The 20,571-nt window shown below is 47.6% G+C and overlaps 2 protein-coding genes across 3 annotated transcripts in view; one reads left to right on the top strand and one right to left on the bottom strand.

The window, feature by feature from the left end:
• The first annotated feature begins 28 nt into the window (after positions 1-28).
• Gusb (glucuronidase beta) lies at positions 29-11,026 on the top strand. Its single transcript, XM_004839981.3, has 12 exons — positions 29-298; positions 867-1,052; positions 1,200-1,381; positions 1,496-1,638; positions 2,139-2,326; positions 2,710-2,862; positions 3,219-3,397; positions 3,495-3,641; positions 4,781-4,865; positions 6,013-6,189; positions 9,010-9,145; positions 10,768-11,026. The coding sequence occupies exons 1-12, from the start codon at positions 92-94 to the stop codon at positions 10,923-10,925; spliced, it is 1,941 nt and encodes a 646-aa protein (XP_004840038.1). The 5' UTR covers positions 29-91; the 3' UTR covers positions 10,926-11,026.
• A 1,153-nt stretch (positions 11,027-12,179) lies between these two features.
• Vkorc1l1 (vitamin K epoxide reductase complex subunit 1L1) overlaps positions 12,180-20,571 on the bottom strand; it is a 66,945-nt gene continuing 58,553 nt past the window's right edge. The window contains exons 2-3 of one of the 2 annotated variants that reach the window (XM_004839980.4): positions 20,459-20,568; positions 12,180-16,024 (exon numbers count right to left, since the gene is read on the bottom strand). In XM_004839980.4, coding sequence (XP_004840037.2) covers positions 15,798-16,024; positions 20,459-20,568 — 337 coding nt within the window. In that variant the 3' untranslated portion in view covers positions 12,180-15,797. The remainder of the gene's footprint in view (positions 16,025-20,458; positions 20,569-20,571) is intronic. The other variant, XM_013070464.3, reaches the window with a different exon arrangement.

Here is a 20,571-nt window from a genome sequence, read left to right as displayed (position 1 = left end):
CCGCCCCGCCCCCACGCGGCCCCGCCTCCCCGCGGCCCCGCCTCCGCGAGCCGGCTCTTACCTGGCTGCCAGCTGCCGCGGCGCGGGAACCATGCCCCGGACGGCCGGGTGCTGGGCCGCGCTCGGCCCGCTGCTCTGGGGGTGCGCGCTGGCGCTGCAGGGCGGGATGCTGTACCCCCGCGAGAGCCCGTCGCGGGAGCGCAAGGAGCTCGACGGCCTCTGGAGCTTCCGCGCCGACTTCTCGGCCGCCCGGCACCAAGGCTTCGACGAGCAGTGGTACCGGCGACCGCTGCGCGAGGTGCGCGAACCCGGAACCCTCATCGGGCACCCGTGGCTGCCGGCCGGGCGGAGGTTACGATAGTGGGCTTGGAGGCGCGGGACCGGGAGGGAGCCAGGCCCGCCGCGAGGTCGCGCCGCGTGGTACCCGCCTGCCCGGCTGGCCCGGGCTCGCGTGCATCTCGGGTTTCAGCGCGGCCGCCCAGCGATCAGCAGAGGAGGAAGTGGAGAGGGGCTGCGCGGCTGCAGGACCGGGCGCCGTTGGCTCAGCCAGGACCACACTTCCTCTCTGCGGCCGCGGGCCTTCTGCCTCTTAGTCAGGCCCCGGCCTTTCCTCCCTCGGGCTGGGCCGTGGCCCTGGGTCACGGAGATCTTGGCCCTGGTCCGATGTGCCCTGCGGAAGCACTTCTGTGCCACCTGCCACAGGCCGGCCGGGCGCTGGAGCCTGATCAAGTTATGCGGCAGGTGCTCAGCCAGTACCTAGCGTCCCTCTCCTGTCAGGCTTGCGCTGGGCGCTGGCGTTACAGCTGTGGTCAGTGGTCCCAGGTTGCTGGGTGACCCAGGCCTGAGCCCAGCTCTCCTTCCCCTAGTCGGGCGCCACCCTGGACATGCCAGTCCCTTCCAGCTTCAACGACGTGGGCCAAGACGGGCAGCTGCGAAGCTTCGTGGGCTGGGTGTGGTATGAGCGGGAAGTGGTCCTGCCCCACCGATGGACCGAAGATCTGCGCACAAGAGTGGTCCTGAGGATTGGCAGCGCCCACTACTACGCCATCGTGGTCAGTGCAGGAGCGGCAGGCCAGCCAGGGGCTGTCACCTGACTGCCTGCCTTCTGGGGTGGCCCTGGGGTTCCCACGCTGGGCTGGGGAGACTGCTGGGCTCATCCTGCACTGGGGCCCTCCTCCCCATATTTCCTGTGTCCGCAGTGGGTGAATGGGGTCCATGTGGCAGAGCACGAGGGCGGCCACCTCCCCTTTGAGGCTGACATCAGCAAGCTGGTCCAGACGGGGCCCCTGTCCTCCTGCCGTGTGACCATCGCCATCAACAACACTCTCACCCCGCACACCTTGCCGCCGGGGACCATCCTCTACAAGACCGACACCACCAAGTGAGCAGCACCTCCCCACCGGACAGGGCCGGGGTGGCTGTCGCAGAACCCAGGTCCCGGGGCTGGGGAGGTCAGGGAGACCAAGGGCCGCTGGCCATTGCCCTCTCACGCTAGGTATCCCAAGGGTTACTTTATCCAGGACATAAACTTTGACTTCTTCAACTACGCGGGACTGCACCGGCCCGTGCTCCTCTACACCACACCTACCGCTTATATCGATGACATCACAGTCACCACTGACGTGGACCAGGACACTGGTGAGGCCTGCTGGCAGGAAGTGTCCTCAGCCAGACCCAGAGTGGCTCTGATCCCTGTTTGGAAAGGTTCCCCCAGAAAGGAAAAATGCCCTCTCGGCATGTCCTGGCCCTTGCAGGCTTCCATCCACCCTGAGCTAACCCCAGGCAGTTGGAGCTGGTGGCGCCTCTCTGTGAGGAAGTGGGGCCCAGGGAGAAGTGGGGTCTTTCCTGCAACACCACAGCTCTTGCTTCGTCTCCTCTCACTGCACATTGAGCTCAAGAAACAGCCCAGCCTGGGCAGCTTCGCAACTTGGCAAGACCCTGTCTCAAATTTTAAAAAGGCCTGGGGATGCAGCTCAGTGCGAAGGCCCTGTGTTCCATCCCCAGTGTTAGAAAGTAACAAAGAAACAAACAAGCATTTGTCTGCTGGGGTCTTGGGGCCTAAGAGGACTCCTTGGAGTGGTAGCTGCAGGGTGGCCCAGGCCCCATCCCTCCCTCAGCCCTGATCCCGTTTCCCGTAGGGCTGGTGAATTACCAGATCATCACCCAGGGCAGTGAACATTACAAGCTGCAAGTGCAACTTCTGGATGTGGAAGGCCACATCGTGGCTCAGGGGACAGGAGGCCAGGGGCAGCTGCAGGTGCCCACTGCCCGCCTCTGGTGGCCATACCTAATGCACGAGGACCCTGCCTACCTGTATTCGTTGGAGGTAATGGGCTCAGGCCTGGGGCTGAGGGAGGCCTTTGCCCCCATCTGGTGGCCCAGGGCATGGAGACAGGCAGGGTCCCTGGAGTTTTCTCAGTTTCCCGCCCTCCATGGGGGACAGTGCTAGGAACTGTGATTTCTGTGTCTCTGCTCGCAGCCCCAAAGGTGGGCCGCTGTGGTGTCACAAGGTCCTTCTCAGCTGGCTGTGGTGTCCGGTCCTGTAGGGTACCTCACTGGAGAGGCTGAGTCGGGAGGAGCCTAGAAGTTTGAGGCCAGGCTGGGCAACATAGCAAGACCTAATCTGAAAAAGCTAAAAAAAGGGGCTCCTTCCTGCTGGCGGGTCACCTGGGGGGCTCAGGCCGGTTACTGGGGCTCTGGGTCTCACAGGTGAGGATGACTGCACAGACAGCAATGGGGCCCACAGCCGACTTCTACACGCTCCCCGTTGGGATTCGCACTGTGGCTGTCACAGAGAGTCAGTTCCTTATCAACGGGAAGTCATTCTATTTCCACGGTGTCAACAAGCACGAGGATTCGGATGTGAGCTGGGGCTCCCGTGCCCCTGTGTGGGATGTTGCTGGTCCTTGTCATTTCCTTCTACCTTCCCCTTGTGCCTGAAGCCATCGAACGCAGCTTGGCACATTGGAGCCAAATGCTGCAAATAGTAAGCCTGGTGTGGCGGCACATGGCTGTAATCCCAGCACTCTGGGAGGCTGAGGCAAGAGGATCAGAAGGTTAAGCTCAGCCTGGGCAACTTAGTGACTTAGGGAGACCTTTCTCAAAATAAAAAATTAAGAAAGGGCTCAGCGCAAAGGCCCTGGGTTCAATCCCATTCTGTAAAGGTGCAGCTTCCGCAGGGGTGGGCGGGGCTCCTTACTCTGCTCCACGTGCCCTAGATCCGAGGCAAGGGCTTCGACTGGGCGCTGCTGATGAAGGACTTCAACCTGCTCCGCTGGGTTGGGGCCAACTCCTTCCGCACCAGCCACTACCCTTATGCGGAGGAGGTGATGCAGCTCTGCGACCGCTACGGGATCGTGGTCATCGACGAGTGTCCCGGGGTGGGCATCGTGCTGGTGTGAGTGGCTGCTGCCCACCCTGTGTGGCCTGCCTGGCCCTGGGGACAGTGACAGCGGGCAGTGACAGGCCCTCCCCTCCTCCCCACCCGCCTGCAGTGAGAGCTACAGCAACCAGTCCCTGCAGCACCACCTGCAGGTGATGGAGGAGATGGTGCGGCGCGACAAGAACCACCCGGCCGTTGTGATGTGGTCCGTGGCCAACGAGCCCACTTCCAGCCTGCACCCCGCAGGGTACTACTTCAAGTGAGTGCCCCGTGCTGGGCAGCGGTCACACCGCCAGTGTCAGCCAGGAGCTGGCGGAGGTGGCCCTTGCTGGGGTGGCGTGTGCTGGGAGTCAGGCAGTGTCCCCTGGCCCCAGGCCCGAGGTGCGTCCATACCGGCTGTGCAGGGGAACAAATACCCACCCATTCGGGTGGGGACGTCACCTCAGCGAGGCCCTCCCTGTCCTGTTCACACGTGAATGAATCCAGAGCTTACCTGCAGATAAGTCTAACTTTGTATTTAAAAACAACAGGGACAGTAGGGCAGAGTGGCACAGGCCTGCCACCCCAGCACACTGGGAGGCTGAGGCAGAAGGACCACAAGCTGGAGCCCAGCCTGGGCAATTTATTTTTTATTTTTATTTTTTGGGGGGTACCGGGGACTGAACTCAGGATCCTGCACTTGCTAAATCCCCGGCCCCAGTCTGGGCAATTTAGAGACCCTGTGTCAAAATAAAAAGGGCAGGGGATGCAGCTCAGTGGGAAGGGCCTGGGTTCAATCCCGTGCTGCCCCCTTCACCCCCAAAACCCCAGTGAATGGGGGCCCTGTGCTGTGAGGCCTTGGGTAGGTCTCCAGGTCATGTGCTGACCCCAGGCTGGCTCCTCTGTCAGAGCCTCCCCTCTTCCCCTCCGGCTGCCTTCTCTGCAGGCTGACTCTGCTTTAAACTCTGTCCCCTTATATCCCACAGGGCCTGCTGCGGCCCCCGTAATCTGCTGCTAGTTTCCCCAGGCTGTGCCATTTCTGCTCCCGCTGCTCCCTGCAGCTGTGGACTGAACTCCCTGTCCCCTCCCAAGCACCAGAAGGGCGCAGCCTGCCTGGCAACACAGTGCTTTGTGAATATCCCATCTTGCCCCACAACCCCCTCCGTCCCAGCCTTGTAGAGCTTTTTCAGCCAGTTAGGACTTAAGTTTTTCTCTCATTTGAGACAGGGTCTTACTAAGTTGTTAAATCATCCAAACTGGGCTGCAACTCGGGATCCTCCTGCCTCAGCCTCCAGAGTGCTAGGATTAAAGCTACTCAGCAGACAGGAGAGCAGGTTTTGGGGGAGGCTGTAAGGGAGGGGACACCAGACAGCTGAGTCCCGCACGCTGACGGAGCTGTCTTCTGCCCTCTGTGGACAGAACGGTGATCACCCACACCAAGGCCTTGGACCCCTCCCGGCCGGTGACATTTGTGACCAATGCCAACTATCAAACAGACCTGGGGGTGAGCTGGGGTCCCGGCACTTCTGTCCCCTCCCTGGCCTGTCCTTCAGCCTTGCCAATGCGATCTGGGAGGATGTGCCCAGCTGCATTGTGTCCACGGTGCTCTTTGGGTGGGGACAGCTCCCGGCAGGTGGCTTCCCGATCCAGGGAGCTGGCGCACTGACTGTTGTCAGTTCGCACTCACTACGTGCACTCAATTTAATCAGGTCCCAGAACACCAGAGAGTTAAGGGCATGCAGAGTTTATCTGCCCAGTGCTTCTGAAGCACACTTATCACCAGAATCACAGTCAGCTCCCCAGTGATTCCAGCGACCAAGCAGCTGAGGGGGCAGAGATGCAGCTGGCTGGCACAGCGGCCCCTCGGCATCTCCGGGCTCCCTGCCTGGCCTGCGGCCCCTGGAACTCTAAGGGGCTGAACTGAAGCCGAAACACAGCAGAAAGAAACTTCTTTTCATCTGGGAACTGAAGGGAAGTAATGAAGAAGCAGTTCGACAGGAAGAGAAACAGGAAGCCTCAGGCAGAATGGATGAGAAACCAGCACAAAAGCAAATTGAGAAAGATTTAGATCCAGTATCATCTCTACTTCATTTACAAAAAAACGAAAGCAAATTGAGAGCCAGGCGTGGTGTTGCAGGCCTGTGATCCCAGCACTCTGGGAGACCGAGGCAGGAGGATGGCAAGTATGAAGAATTGTGAAGCCAGCATTTTAGTTCTGACAGGTGGAGAAAGCCTTGCGGAACACGCCAGTGAAGAAGTACAGGGGTTGGGCGGGAACCACGCTGTGGCACAAGGTGGCCTGGGACGTGCGGAACCTGGTGTCTGCGGGCCTGCTGGGCTCGCCTGGCCTTGTGAGCCATGATTCTCCCCAGCTATCTTCTGCCTGCATCTTTCAGCCACCAGTCCAGAAAGGGGCTGTGGTCACCGGAAGAGCGGTCCCAGCGCAGGCTCTGGAGACGAGCCTTCCGTGTGTATGTGTCGGGGGGCCGGGGATCAAACCCATGGCTTTTGGACCCAGCTACATCCCCAGCCCTTGGACCCAAGTCATTTTCCGCACCCCCTTCTTACCTCTGCTGCCACAGCCCCGCCAGGACGCGGGTGCCCTAGCGCCCCCCTGGCCTGGCCGTTACAGGCTTGTCGCTCTCGCCCAGGTCCCGTACGTGGACGTGATCTGCGTGAACAGCTACTACTCTTGGTACCATGACTACGGGCACCTGGAGGTGATCGAGCTGCAGCTGCGGACGCAGTTCGAGAACTGGCACCGCGCCTACCGGAAGCCGATCATCCAGAGCGAGTACGGGGCGGAGACCATCGCGGGGCTGCACGAGGCGAGTGGTGGGCGGGCGCGTTTCTGCTTCCGCTCACTCCCGGGCTCCGTCCCTCAGGGATCTGGGTCTCCTGGGCTCCTCCTGCTGCCGCCGGGTCCGGGTCCGGGTCCGGGTCCGGGTCCTGGTCTGGGTCCCGGTCCGGGTCCGGCTGCCTACTTGGTCTTTAGGGGCCTTGTTTCCAGACGCCTCCCACCGGCTGTCCAGGAGGGCTATGGCTTTATTTTGTTTTTGTAGTACTGTATATTGAACCCAGGGCCTTCAAACCGAGATAGACGCCCAGTCCTTTTTCAAAGTTTTAAATTATTTTGAGACAGGGCCGGGGATTTAGCTCAGTGGCACTGCGCCTGCCTCGCAAGTGCAAGGTACTGAGTTCGATCCCCGGTACCGAAAAGAAGAATTATTTTGAGACAGGGTCTTGCTAAGTTGCTCAGGCTAGGCTCAAACTTGGCATACTCCTGCTTCAGCCTCCCAGAGTGCTAGGATCACGGGTGACCTGGCTTCGTGTGGATTCTTGACGCATAGCCGGTTCCTCATCCCACCCAGCCCCTTCCCACTCCGCTGAGATTCCTGTCAGGCGTACATTTCTTCCCACGCTCCCCCTTCGTGGGAGCAGCCACCCCAGTGGACTCTACAGACGTTCCTCGTTTTACGACCTACCTGTTCATGACTGGACTTACAGCCCGCTGCTCTGACTTATAACCTTTTTTGTACGGTTCTGAACAATCACATCACATGGGTGCACATATTTTCTCAAGAGTTCTATATACATTTCTGAACCACAGTAAACACCTGAACATTTAATTCTGTTTTCCTTGGCTCTGTGATTGTTTTGTGTTTAATTTTTGTCTTACACTCCTGGCTAGTGAGCTCCTTTACCGCATACCTACTTTCTATGTCTTTCTCTCCTCCAAGGACAGCAGTGGCTCCATGAACGCCAGTTTCACCATCAAGGATATATGGCATATCCAATGATTTTTATAGGCAAGCAGGTTCATAGTTCTGTGCTATCTTATTAGTAGCATTTTAGTTTCCTTGTTCCTTTGCAGTGACCTGCAGAAGCCAAAACTGCACATTCAGAACCCAGCTTCCAGCAGCATCAATTGTATGATCAGTGTAACCATGAAGAACTCCCGGAAGCTGCTGAGGTGCCGGGAAGGATTTGAGGAAGGTTAGGAGGAGATGCCTTATTGATTTGCTAAAGAGCACATCTGGATGGCATCTGTTTTGCAATCATGATTTTTGATGAGCACTTTCTATATCATTGCTATATCATAAGAGATCCTGGGTTTTCTGAATAATTTTCATCCCTACCTTCTCTGACATGTGAGGCGATCAATGTCACCTAAACCTAGCTGATGTGATGGTTTGTTGGTGGCTGCTTATTCATTTTAAAGGTTGTCGGAGAGCATGTGTTCTTAAGAAAAACAAGTCATTTTCACTGAACTGTTTTGATAATATGATATCTAACAGATATCTCTCATTTAACAGTCTGTTTTAATGACTATTTGGACTTATGATCTTTTTTTTTGTACAGTTCTGTACATTATTTATAGAGCCTCAGTGTCTCTTTTTGTACAATACACCTTGTTTATAACAGGGCTGTAATTTTTGCCGATTGTACTGCATAGTACAGTACTACAGCTTTATGTTCTGTTATTCATTACAGTACCGCATGGAAGTGTTAGGCGGATAGAAGCAAAGTCATCAAGCTGGAGCTTCCTTTGCCCTTTGTTTTGCTCTGAGTATTGTACATACCACCTACAATTTCTCATTTAGAGACCAGGTCATTTAATGACCTAGTTGCAGCAATGGGACTCAGTTGTTAAATGAGGACTGTGTACCACATCGTAGAGTTCACCTTGCTTAGCCAGAATGCCACTTCTCTTGACTGGTAAAGGAGGGCACACATCCATGGATGTGCATTTTTGTTCTCCCCCTGGAAAAAGTAATCGACTGAATTTTTAAGAGACTGTCTCAAAGCATCTAGTGATGAAAATGTTCCCTGTCTGCACTGTCCTGTGATAGTGACTAGGCTGGCCACGTGTGGCTACTGAGGACTTGAAGTGTGACTGTATTAACCTACTCTTAGTCCTAAATTCCAAGTCTCATGTGACTTGTAGCTGTTGTGTTAAGACAGGCAGGTCCATCTCCGTTAAGAGCGAGAAAATCTCCATCTGGCCCTGCTTCAGTTTCAGCTCAAAACTGGATCAAAAGTGCCTTCGTTGTGCAGTCGAATTTCCAGTGCGCCCTGAGGCCCTTGTAGTCCTTCTCACTGGGAAGGAGTTGAAGCCAGCAAGGTTTTGTCCTCCTGCCCTGACTGAAAGGCCGCGCTGCTGGCTGTCCCCACGCCTCTTGCCCTCACTGTTCCTGCTCCTTACACTCCTGCTAGCTATGCTTCCTGCTGCTCGGTAAAGCCCTTGAGGGCAGATGCGAGGTCACTTGTCAAATGAGTTAAACCTGCGTCACACCACTTCTCAAATTATGCAACAGCAGCTACCTGAAACCTGAGGCAAAGATGTATTTTCACTCAGTGTAGTTTTGCTTTAAGACTGGACAGAGATAGAGAATAAGATAAAGATGTATCAAACTAGGTTTATAAGTAAGTTACTAATTAAGGTTTTTTTAAAAACACTTTTTTTCTTTTACTCTGGGTTACATCCTACTCTGGCTTTCTCTCTGTGCTACCACAGCAAGCCCCGCAGTCCCCCCAGCCCACGGTGAGGACAGATAGCTAGGTCATCAGCAAGTGGATCATTATTTTTATCTAACATTTACGGTTCTGCCAGTTTTGACTGCGGTTCTGTTGGCCTTGAACCCCAGGACCCGCCTCTGATGTTCAGTGAGGAGTACCAGAAGAGCCTGCTGGCGCGGTACCATTCAGTTCTGGATGAAAAACGCAAAGAGTATGTGGTTGGAGAGCTCATCTGGAATTTTGCCGATTTCATGACTAACCAGAGTAAGTGGCAGTGTAGCTGAGGGGTTGTACCATTTCTGAGCTTTTCAGGTTGGCTTTCAGTTCTGGGCATCTGGTTCTAAGAACACTGGAAACCAAAGTTTAGAAAATGGGCTAAGCAATGTAGGCTGCGTAGTTTCCCAGGACAAGTTGTGATTGATAACAGCAAAGCAATCATGCTTCCCAAAAAATTTTATGGTGAAACAGCCAGTGGGAGCTGGGCGTGGTGGCTGGTGCATACCCGTGATCCCAGCACTGGGGAGGCTGAGGCAGGAAGATGGAGTCCGGGCCAGCCTGGGAGACACAGCAAGCTTAAGGGTGGCCTGGACAAGCTGGTGGGAACCTGTCTCAGTGAATGAGCCTCCTGTCCTGAGGCATGAAGGGCTGGCTTGCCTGGGTCTTTCATAAGAGTGAGGAGGACGGTAGGACCTCTGACTGGACTGGAGACACCCGTTATCGAGTAGGGCACAGTGCCCGAGAAACATAGGACAGTGCAGTGTGCTGTTACTGACTCTGAAAAGCAGGCTCACTAAAAACAGGTGAGTCCCAAGCACCATGAATGTGGGAGTGTTTAAGTCTTCTCAAGTGGGGACAGTTGAGAGCCACTCTAGTTAAGATCCAGCAGTGCTTCCCGCTTTCTCCACCTCTAGATTTCTAGCATTTTCTTCCTTCCTGGTATTGGAGATTAAGCCCAGGGCCTTTGCACTGAGGTATATCCCTGGCCCAAGTTTTGAGACAGTCTCCCCAAATTGCCCAGTCTAGGCTTGAATTTGCGGTCCTCCTGCCTCAGCCTCTCAGAGGGCTGGAATTTCAGGCATGCACCACTACATCTGGCTTAAGGTTTCTAGTTTCTTGACTTAGCATGGACATAGGTCCCTGGTAACTTCAGATGGCAGTTTCGGGGAGGGGAGGATATGGCATGGGAATTCCAACATATTATTTACATAAGAAGGGCCTTTGAAAGGTTAAAGTGTTAACCACAAATTTGAATGGAAAGGGGATAAATGAACAACAAAAAAACCTGGACCGGTGGCCGGGGATTTAGCTCAGTGGTTCTGCTGCCTGCCTCAAAAGCGCAAGGACCCAAGTTTGCAAGGACCCAAGTTTGATCCCCGGTACCAAAAACAAACCAAAACAAGACTGGATGGGAAGGAAGAAGTAAAGAGAAAAAAAGAATGAATGGCCCACACCTTGCAGCTGGGCACTCATTTCTTAAGCCTTATTTGCAACTAAAAGATAAATTTTTAAATTTTACCACCAGCAGCCTGGAAATACCACCAGTAAGTGATATTTAAATACTTTAACACATAAGATACCAGTCACACCAGGAAGTGGTATTTAAATACTTTAACACGTAAGAGATCAGTCACTTCAAACCAGGTGTGGTGGTGCATGCCCATGGTCGGTGAGGCTGAGGCAGGAGGATCACAAGTTTGAATTCCATCTGGGCAACTTAGCAAATCTTGTCTCAAAAATTAAAGGGGGGGATGGGAATATGGTTCACTGTCAAAGCCCTGGGTTCAATCTCCAGGGCCCTAAGCTCTGAGAGGACACTTGTGGGTAGTGCCCAGGTTGGCTCATCAGTCATCTGAAGGGATGACCTCACCTTCTGCCGTGTTTTTCAGTGCCACAGAGAGTCCTGGGGAACAAAAAGGGGATCTTCACTCGCCAGCGGCAGCCCAAGAGTGCGGCGTTCCTGCTGCGGGAGCGGTACTGGCGGCTGGCCAACGAGACCCGGGCGGGCGCGGGGGGCGAGGTGGAGGTCTGCAGAGCAGCCCACTGACTGCGGCGGTGCCTCCCTGGGCGCCTCCATGCGGCCTGGGCCCCGCGGGAGTGTGCTGGAAGCGGTTGCAGGTGACAATAAAGCTTTCCAGTGTGAGAGTACAGATGTGGCGCTGAGTGACTGCCCGCCCTGGAGCCGGCGTCTGCGGGGCTGTCACACGGGGAGTCTGTCCCGTCCCTGCTGCAGCCACACGGCCGGCTCCGAGGCTCACAGAGATGGAGAGCAGCGGAGGGGCAGGAGCAGTGAGGCGCTGCATTGGGAGCTTGGAGAGGGGTGGCGAGGCGGAGGCGGCTTCGGACCTGCCCGAAGGCTCCCGTCCCCTCCAGTCCGGGGCGCCGCTGAGCCAGTGCGTCAGTCCCGGCCTTGGGAAGCGCCGCGGGCTCGCTGTCTGCTCGCTGTGGTCACGGAACCGACCTCCAGCCTCAACACATCCCACCTTAGATCTTCCTTTCCAGGCCCCATGAAAGGAAAGAAGAAAGATAATTCTGCCTAATCTTGAGGCCATTTTTTTTAGAAATGAGTACAGTCAGTTCAAATAGGAATCTTTGGGGCGCCATATGTTGGGTTATCATGGAAGCTCTTAAATTCTTCACAGTAATCAAGCACTGTGTTCAGTTTCATGTCAAAGAATAGGCCGGGTGTGGTGGTACACTCATGTAATGCCATCACACAGGAGGCTGAGGCAGGAGGATCACTGAGTTCAAGGCCAGCCTGGACTATATAGTGAGACCCTGTCTCAAAAAAACCAAAAATAAAAATTAATGTCAAAGATATATAAAGCTCTTTAGTTGCCAAATGTTGAAAATATTAAAGGTAACAGAAACACAGATGTTTTACAAATTAGGAATAAAGTCTATATCACAGGCCCTAAGGTTCCAGCATAGACTACATTTGTTCTATTCCCTGAAGTAGGGACTGATCTATAGAAGACTGTAAGAAAGGAGTACTCCAGATAAAGAAAAGCCATGGGAAAACATCTGCTCAGAACATTCTGTGTAAGCAGGAACACCTGCCATTCATCCTTCCTCCACCACACTTTACAAACCCAGGGGAACTCAAAGAACTAGTCCCTGAGAAATCTGGGTCTTCTATAAGTTACACAGGATGGAAAAGGAAAAGAATCACCCTGCAGGGATGAGGTTACAACATCGACTTCAAGCATACTTTAAAGGCTCTTAGGGAATCTAACAAGACTTCATTTCAGCTTCTTTTTAAAAACTAACTACTGTACTATAAGAATGATGGCAGCACAACTTCCACAGGTAACTTCTACATTTATTTTATACCAAAAAAGTTATGTGCAACAAATAAACATTCTTACATATTTACATTTGTTTTTGTTTACCAGTTAGCAAAATGGTATCCTAAATCTCTAATAAAGAATATTTCTACCTACATTAAAGGGGAAATCTGCCCAGTGAACTCCATTTTACATGAACGTTTATTCAGGAGCTTAAAGCACTAATAATAAATATTTTTGATGGCACATACTATACAGATTGTACACCTAATATTTAGGCCATGCTCAATACAGTTTGATAACAAAACATTTCACCTTTTCTGGGCGAAATTGTCCAAAAAATGTTTAAGACCAAGTAGCTGGGACTCCTACCCTCGCCCTTTTGTTCTCACGGATTAGGGTTCCTAAGTGCTGCCCAAAATTAAGTAGAAACGTTTCACCAGTACTCATGTGCTGGAGGACAAAGGCTGTGTATTGGATGTATCTCTCCAAACAGGTACCAGAAAAGACAGTGGGGTCTTTGCCTGGGTTTGTCCAACACTGATTTTTCTTTGCTTTTCTTTTTTTTTTTTGGTACCAGGGATCGAACTCAGGTCCTTGCACTTGCAAGGCAGGCGGCGGAACCACTGAGCTAAATCCCCAGCCCTTCACTAATTTTTCATATGAGCTCACCTGTCAGTTCACTGGTGTCAGGCAGTGCAGCCCATCTAGTTACAAAGCAATTGCTCAAGATGTCTTTGCACTTTTAAAAGGATAGTCTTTTGAGAATAAATATAAATGAAAACAAGCAAAAGCCAACAAAGAGTTCTAGTAGGTCCAAAGATCCTTTGTACCAAACGAAAACTCTTTGTCTCTTTGTATGAAAATAGTCAATGCTTTTAGCATTCTTTAAAAATAATGAATACATAGATCAAGTCAGAGTGATTCCTGGCACACAGCTAGTTAAACCTGAGTTATTTCAGAAGTTTACCCTCATTGACACCAATTAGCTGTGATGAAAAACCAAATGAAATCCTCCAAACCACCTAGACTCCATAGAATTTACCATCTAACTATAACTTCTTATTCAAATATTTATGATAAGAGGCTTGATTTGTTGTGAACCACTTCAGAAACATGAAGCATGGAATTACTGCTAAAGCCAATTTCCCCCCAACCTGTTCTCCAACATTGGTGGCTAGCAATGCTGCAGTGTTTAAACATTGGGTCTGACACAGTCCTACAATCTTCAAGTTTTATAACATAGGTGTTTTCCCCTCTTCGGGGTGAAATTGAAGGTGCAGGAGGAACCTAAATTCCTCCAGGGCAAAGAGCAAATAGCACACGACGGAGTTTTCTGGGGCTTACTGAGATACTGGTGTTTTGGGAAATGCTGTTGTTTCAGGCAGCACCTGTTCATCTCTCAGTGAGAAAAAGGGTATGAATTCTACTGGGTCACAGGAATGTGGCAACAATTGTTATATAACTGAAACAGTGGTTCCCCCAAGGCTTAGGAAAGCAAAGGAAAAATTTGAAGGGTCTGGCTGAACATTTGTACATATTTTCTCATGTAAGAGTTGTAGATATTTGCAAGAATGCAACATCAAGACAAGCTTTAACTATACTCTGCTGATTAATACAAAATACAATGAAAGAACATTTGAAATTGGGACATGAGGAACTTGTTTAGCACAACTGTGATATATATAAAATCACAGACGTCTCCACTGTTAAGCCGTTTCCACTCTAGTTAGAAAAGAGAACCAGTCAACTGCTTTGGTAGAACCGGGTGCTCGGCTGCAAGAGGACCTTACTGTACAGTCCTCAAACACGGGGACTTGTCTCTCCATAAGCACCAGACATTCAGTGCTTTCTGGAGTCCTTTAACTACTTAAGAACACAGGAACAGTACATACAGAGTAAGACAGGCATTGAAATATTCACATTCACGGGAAAACATAAGCCTCGATGAAATCTGAATTAAGCTATCTTTTAATAAACTGGTTAAAATCCATTAAAAATTCATGACAATTCAGATTTTATACCTGCCTGGGGCCACAGGACTTACAATGTGTCAATTATATGACAGTTGGTTGTAAACTACTGAACAACTGCTGACTCTACAGGTTTTAGTTTACAGAGCAGAGAGCCTGTCTCCTCCCTTCAAAAAGAAGGCAAATAAAGCACTCAAAAGTTACCAGTCTAATCGACTATTAATGATTAATTAGAAGCAAAATCACCGCTACCACTTCTCAATCTATGGAATAAAATGATCATACAGAACCTTTCTGGAGAGTGCAGGTTTTGTTTCATGGTAAGGAAGGAAGGACACTTCTGCCCAAGTTCAACACATAAAATATTTGGTTTGAGATTTAAGACAGAAGGCACTTTTAACATTCTGATAGATGTTAACCATAGAAACATACTGTCACAATTTCATTTGGGTTTATTCAAATCACTTTAAAAAATTCTTACTGCCAGAAACAGCAGTGACAACATGTCTGCATTTCACCTTCAGATATTTCTACTGGTAGGACTTCTCCTAATTGAACAGACGGAGCAGTGTGTCAGCCCTGAAGTTTACAGATCCAACATTTGATTCTAAAACAATTACTAACAATCCTTAGTGCAGAAAGAAACAATGAGGGAAAACACTATGGAGGTACCGGAGAGCAATCCTACTCAGGTGACTGGGTTTATACTGGTTATTATCATAATACTGTTTGGCTGAGTGGCACCAATATCAAGGAAAAATATCTGCATTGAAAATTCAACTATTGTAAGACCCTTTACCTAAAAATGCCATATTGATATTTCCAGTTTTTTCCCCCAAAAAAGAATATACCAGTTTTCCCAACTTCAGTGTCCTGACGTTCTTGGACTCATTCTGTAAGGCTGCAATTGATCCAGTTTCATGACTAGACACAAACTTGACTTGGACATTCAAATATAGTTTCTTCCTTTCAGAACAAGGAGATGAGAGGGAACCCACCCCCCTGTTATTTTTTGCTGCCAATGCCGAACCCATGGCTGCCAGTACTTCTCACAAGATGCTCTGTATGGGCTATTTTCACTACTTCATCAGTCGGCGTCGAGCTGACGAGTCCTCACTGCTACACTTCACCTAAACTGTACAGTAAGTTCTGCAGAGATGGATCCAATATTTCTACCTGTATGTACAAATATCACATAAATGGATTCTAGTTGAATCTACGTTTCAATCCATCAGCTAAGAACATATTACATATTGTAAACATGGCAATATTTAATATTTATCTATTCTAAAATATTTTCATGTCATGATCACATTTGTTATACCTGAAATTGAATTTATACACATTAAGAATTACTAGCAATGGTTGCTCACTGAGGAAAGGGGGCTAGGGCTACATTTTATTATCTCAGAAACATCTTCAAAGTAAAGTTAAAGCTTGTCTTTGATTGGCTTGGCATATCCTTTTTTAGTGTCCATATTTAAAATGAAGATTGACACAGAAAATAGTGAGGGCCCCTTCTAATTTACAATATTTTAAAAAATCAGTTTAAGATTCTTAGGGAAAGTGTCTGTTGTGAAAAATTAAAACCAAAACTGTTGCAAAATAAACTTAATGGAGAAAGGGATTTCAGACTGTCAGGAAGAGTTCATCAGGTGGTCAGTCCTGCTTGGGCTGCAGCTGCCGTTTCCAGGCCTCGTTCAAGTAAACTAGTCGTTTGTAGTTGATGATGAGAAGAATGAAGTTCAGCACGTAAGTGGCGACGCAGATGATGCAAAACTCCTTCAGCACAAAGTACAGAATGTAGGCCAGGTACAAAGACCCCACGACAGACACGATGGAGGATGTCATGAGGATTAAAGCTGCAACTGCACTTGCTGTCATGCCTGCAAGAGAAAGAGACGCTTGGCTCATTCGGGCCTCAACACTGGAGAGGACTTCTGAGCTAAAAGCTAACATTCTGAGCTTTGCTGCAGTGTGTGAATACTGATCTTACTGCAAAACTCGGAAATGTGAGAACAGAAACTACATACCTATTCTGCTAAGGTTATGCAGGTGGCTTTGCAAATAGGACACTGCTTTTACAGCTGGAATGCTTTTATCAGTATCTCACATGACATGCCCTTACTTCATAAGCTAGCCCTAGCTAAGGGCAGGCACAGAAGGGTGCAATCTCATGAGCACATTAAGCAACGAAGCTGAGCTGTGCATCAACAGCCCCAGCCCTCCTAACAAATAAAGAAATGTGAGGACAACCGTCTTTCTTCCCAGTGTACACATTTGGTGCGGCCCTCCCCCTGATCTCACCACAAGCTCCCCATCTGTGGGAGGTAAAACTTGCTTTTCATCTTTAGATCAAATTTATCAAAAATCCATACTGGGAAATGACTATACCAACATGCTGCTAAGAAGGGAGGAAATCTTGTTAAGCATCTTGGAACGGGCTAACCTGGTGGACAAGGGAAACTACTCTTAGCCAGTTGGCCATATATGGGTCAAAACAACCTGATTAAGAAAAAAAGGCAGTAATGTGCACTAAGCCAGGGCTCTCAAGACAAAAAACAAACTCAATTCTTGACTTTTCTCTCCACCTGTATTGTTTTGTAATCTCTTAAAGCCAATAATATAAGAAATATATGTATTTATTTTCAAGGATAGAGGAAAAGGCAGAGTATATTAAATCACCCTGCTATTCAAGAGCTAACAGTAACAGGAAAAGCTAAGAGTAAGTGATGCAGATTAAAAGATGTCAGAGAGGGCCGGGGATTTGGCTCAGTGGTGCCGCTGCCTGCCTTGCAAGCAAGCACAAGGTCCCAAGTTCATTCCCTGGTACCAAAAAAAAAAAAAAAAGATGTCAGTGAAGAAGCATAAATCCTGGCGCCTGCTGGCCAAAAAGGTAAAGAAGAGATGCCTATGGGCTGCAGAACAGCCACAGGGACTGAGCTTGCCGGTGGGGCCAGTGAGAAAGAAATAACTGCACTTTAGTAAGGCTCAGGACTAAGATGCTGTTGAATTACTTGTGCCAGCATGGTGAATCTGGCCAGCCACCTCGTTTTGTCAATAAAGCTTTATTGAAACTCAGCCATTCTTATTTGTTTATACAGCGTATGTGGCTGCTTTCACTAGAAAGGCAGAGTTGAAAGGTTACAGTGGCCAGCAAAGCCTAAAATTATTTTTTGTCTGACCCTGTAGAGCAAAAGTTTGCTGACTTTGCCTATGTTAAACATGTATAACTCCAAAAATTAATGCTGTCACCTTAATTTATCTAAGAGAGTTTTAAAATGACATGATGTATTTTTTTAAAAATCGGGCTGGGAATTTAACTCAGCAGCATAGTGCCTGCCTAGCAAGTATGAGCTCCTGAGTTTGATCCCCAGTACCAAAAAAAAGAAAAATTTAAAATGACATGATATGTTAGTGGCTTGTACTATGACTTTCACGTGCAATTTTTTGGGCTAGGGGCTCAGTGGCAGAACATGTGCCTGGCATGCACAAGGTCCTGGGTTCCTTCCCCAGTACTGAAAAAAATTTTAAAAATATTTACTTTCTCCCTTTCTTTCTTTAATTCTAAAACTAGGATACACTCAAGCCTACCTCCTCAGACTGTTGTGATATTTAAATGAGCTGGGATAAAGCATGATTAAATGAACTAGAATAAAGTACTGAAAGGCACTATAAACATTATTTTAAATATTATTGTAACAAAACTAGGTACTTGTGGTTTGGGGAAAAATTCCCAATAGCATATAAAATGTGCAGTAACTCTAAATAAATGATGATACAATCATACAAGGGAGTATTTTCCAGCTGTAAAAAACAATGAAGACATTTAATGTACTGACATAGAAAGACCACCAAGACAAAGGGGAAGAAGGCAAACTGTATAGCAGTGTATGCACCATCTACCTTAAATTTAAAAACGGAGGAAAATTAAGATACGTTTATATTTTCCTGTATATGCACTAGAAAACTTTAGAACAACAACATGAAGCTACCAGCTGGGGCGAGGAGGAAATGTGGGCAAAGTGAGTCAGTGTGCGACAGACCTTTTACTGTACAGCATCTTATTCTGGAACTATGTGACTATTATTTATGGAGGAATTAAATATGAAATGATCAGTATCCATGAAGAAAACATGAGTTTCTGCAATTTGGGAATAATCTTGTCAACAACGAAGAACATATTTTACTCCCAAAACCGAAAATTTTAGTTTATATAAGAAGTATTGGAAAATATACCCTTAGCACTGATTACATCTTTAAAACCCTAAAAGTTAAAAGAAAAAAAACCAAAGCAAAACAGCAGCAGCTGAATCTCACACAGGGAGGGAAGACGGTGTGCTGTGAACACTGTCACTGAGCCCAATGTGTACAATGGTAAAGACACATTGCAAAAGCACAGGAGGAGTGCAAAAGACTTCAGAAAATGTGAATAGAAACACTACTTATCATTTAAAGTAATGAAATAATGAGTAATGAAAGTAACATTAATATTACAAATAGAAATTTGACAGTTTCACCTCTAACTCCCAAAATTAATATTGTCCAAGACTTTTCTTAGGCTCTTTCCTATTTAGAGAAAATAAACTATTCCCTTGCATTTGGGTTTATACTTTACAGTTTTTATTAGAAACCCAACAACATAAGTATATGGAATTAAAAGTCCAATTCGCCCCTCCAACCCAGACCCTTTTCCATATACATGCACACACATATATATTTACCCTGTATCTATTAACCTACAGTTTTCCTCACTGAACAATGTCTTCATCTGTCTAGTGTACACACAAAGACCTACTTTTCCTTTAATGGTTACAAATATTTTCTATTATAGATGTGGCCTAATTTATTCAACCATTACTTATTTCTAGGCTACTTCCAATTTTTGCTATTTTAAATAGTACTGCTATGAATATCCCCATGTATACATCTTTATGTTTCTGTAGGATAAATAATATACAGATACAGAACTGGGCAAACTTGGTAGGACTATTCAGGAAAATTCACATTCACAATTTGTCTAAAAAATCAACTTCAGGTAGAAGAATTACTTATATCTTGATGAATTAAGTCACAGAAGAACTGACAAACAATGCAATAAAATATTAACAGTTGAAATGCAAAGGCAAAAACAGATGGATTTACCTATAAAAATATAAAAGCTTACATAATAAAAATTCACACAAAATGTAAGTATAAAGAATGGGAAAAACATTTGCAACAAATGAGAATGGATCAGGATCCCAATGACTATAATGTCAATAAAAGGAAATTAAAATGTAGTAAAATTAAAATAATAGCTATTAGTATGTAACTATCAGAAATTTTATAGAACACATTTTAAAAATGAAGAGTGGATAAAGTTTCAGGATAACCAGACAACTAGGGGCAAAGGAATTTGGTAATGTCTATAGCCAGGTGTGATGGTGCATCCCTATAATCTCAGCACTCTAGGAGGCTGAGGCAGGAGGATCACAAGTTAGAACTCAGCCTGGGCAACTCAGTGAGATTCTGTCTCAAAATAAAAAATAAAGAGTTGAGGATGTAGCTCAGTGTCAAGGTCTTGGGTTCAATCCCTGGTACCACCAAAGCAAAACAAAATAAAACATGTACACACACACACGCACACGCGCGCGCGCACACACACACACACGCACACACACTTCTATGCTTTTTGACTCATTAACCTCCTGCCTGGAAATTTATTTTGTGAAAATAATTCCAAGAGGAAGAGTAGGGTTGGCTTTAAGCAAAACTGATTACTGCAGCATTATCTAGAATATGAAATATGAATTATAGATGCCAACAATAACAAAATACGAGGACAATACCATGTTAAAAATAAGAGCAACACAGGGCTAAGAATGTAGCTCAGTTAGGTCCTAGTTTTGATCACCAGCATCATTTACAAAAAAGCATAAGACAATGGAAATAGTGGATATGTAAAGGTGGTGGAATTATGAATATGGTTTACTATTAATGTTTTCTTAATACATGATATTTTAAAATAGCTACAGAGTCTACAGTAAGGAAAAAACCAAACATTTGCAAACGTATTTCGAGTAGCAGTTTCCTTGATTGGACTGGCTTTCCTGGACATCATGAGATGATGCTATCCATGATTAAACACCAACTGATACCAAGTTGAACATTATCATCATAAAAATTTTAGTGCATTGTTTTCACAACACAAAAATATGCTACAAACTAATGGTTCTATCATTAACATGTTTGTATTTAATATACACTTCAGAGCAAAGTCACAAAGTACTCAATGGAATATAACAAATGTACTTTTGTATTGCTTTATAAATACTTACCAAGTAATAATTGTAGTATATAAAATATAAGTCCAAAGACACTGTTTGGCTGGTTTAATACACCATCCTTTCCAAAAATGGAACCCAAAAGACCAAATCCTCGACCCCATCTG

This window comes from Heterocephalus glaber, unplaced genomic scaffold, assembly GCF_053883595.1.
Source record: "Heterocephalus glaber isolate CG9 unplaced genomic scaffold, H.glaber_assembly_v1.0 deba00001610, whole genome shotgun sequence".
Classification (NCBI taxonomy): Eukaryota; Metazoa; Chordata; class Mammalia; order Rodentia; family Bathyergidae; genus Heterocephalus; species Heterocephalus glaber.
Note: the sequence above shows the minus strand (reverse complement) of the source record. Positions and strands in the feature narration are given on the sequence as shown.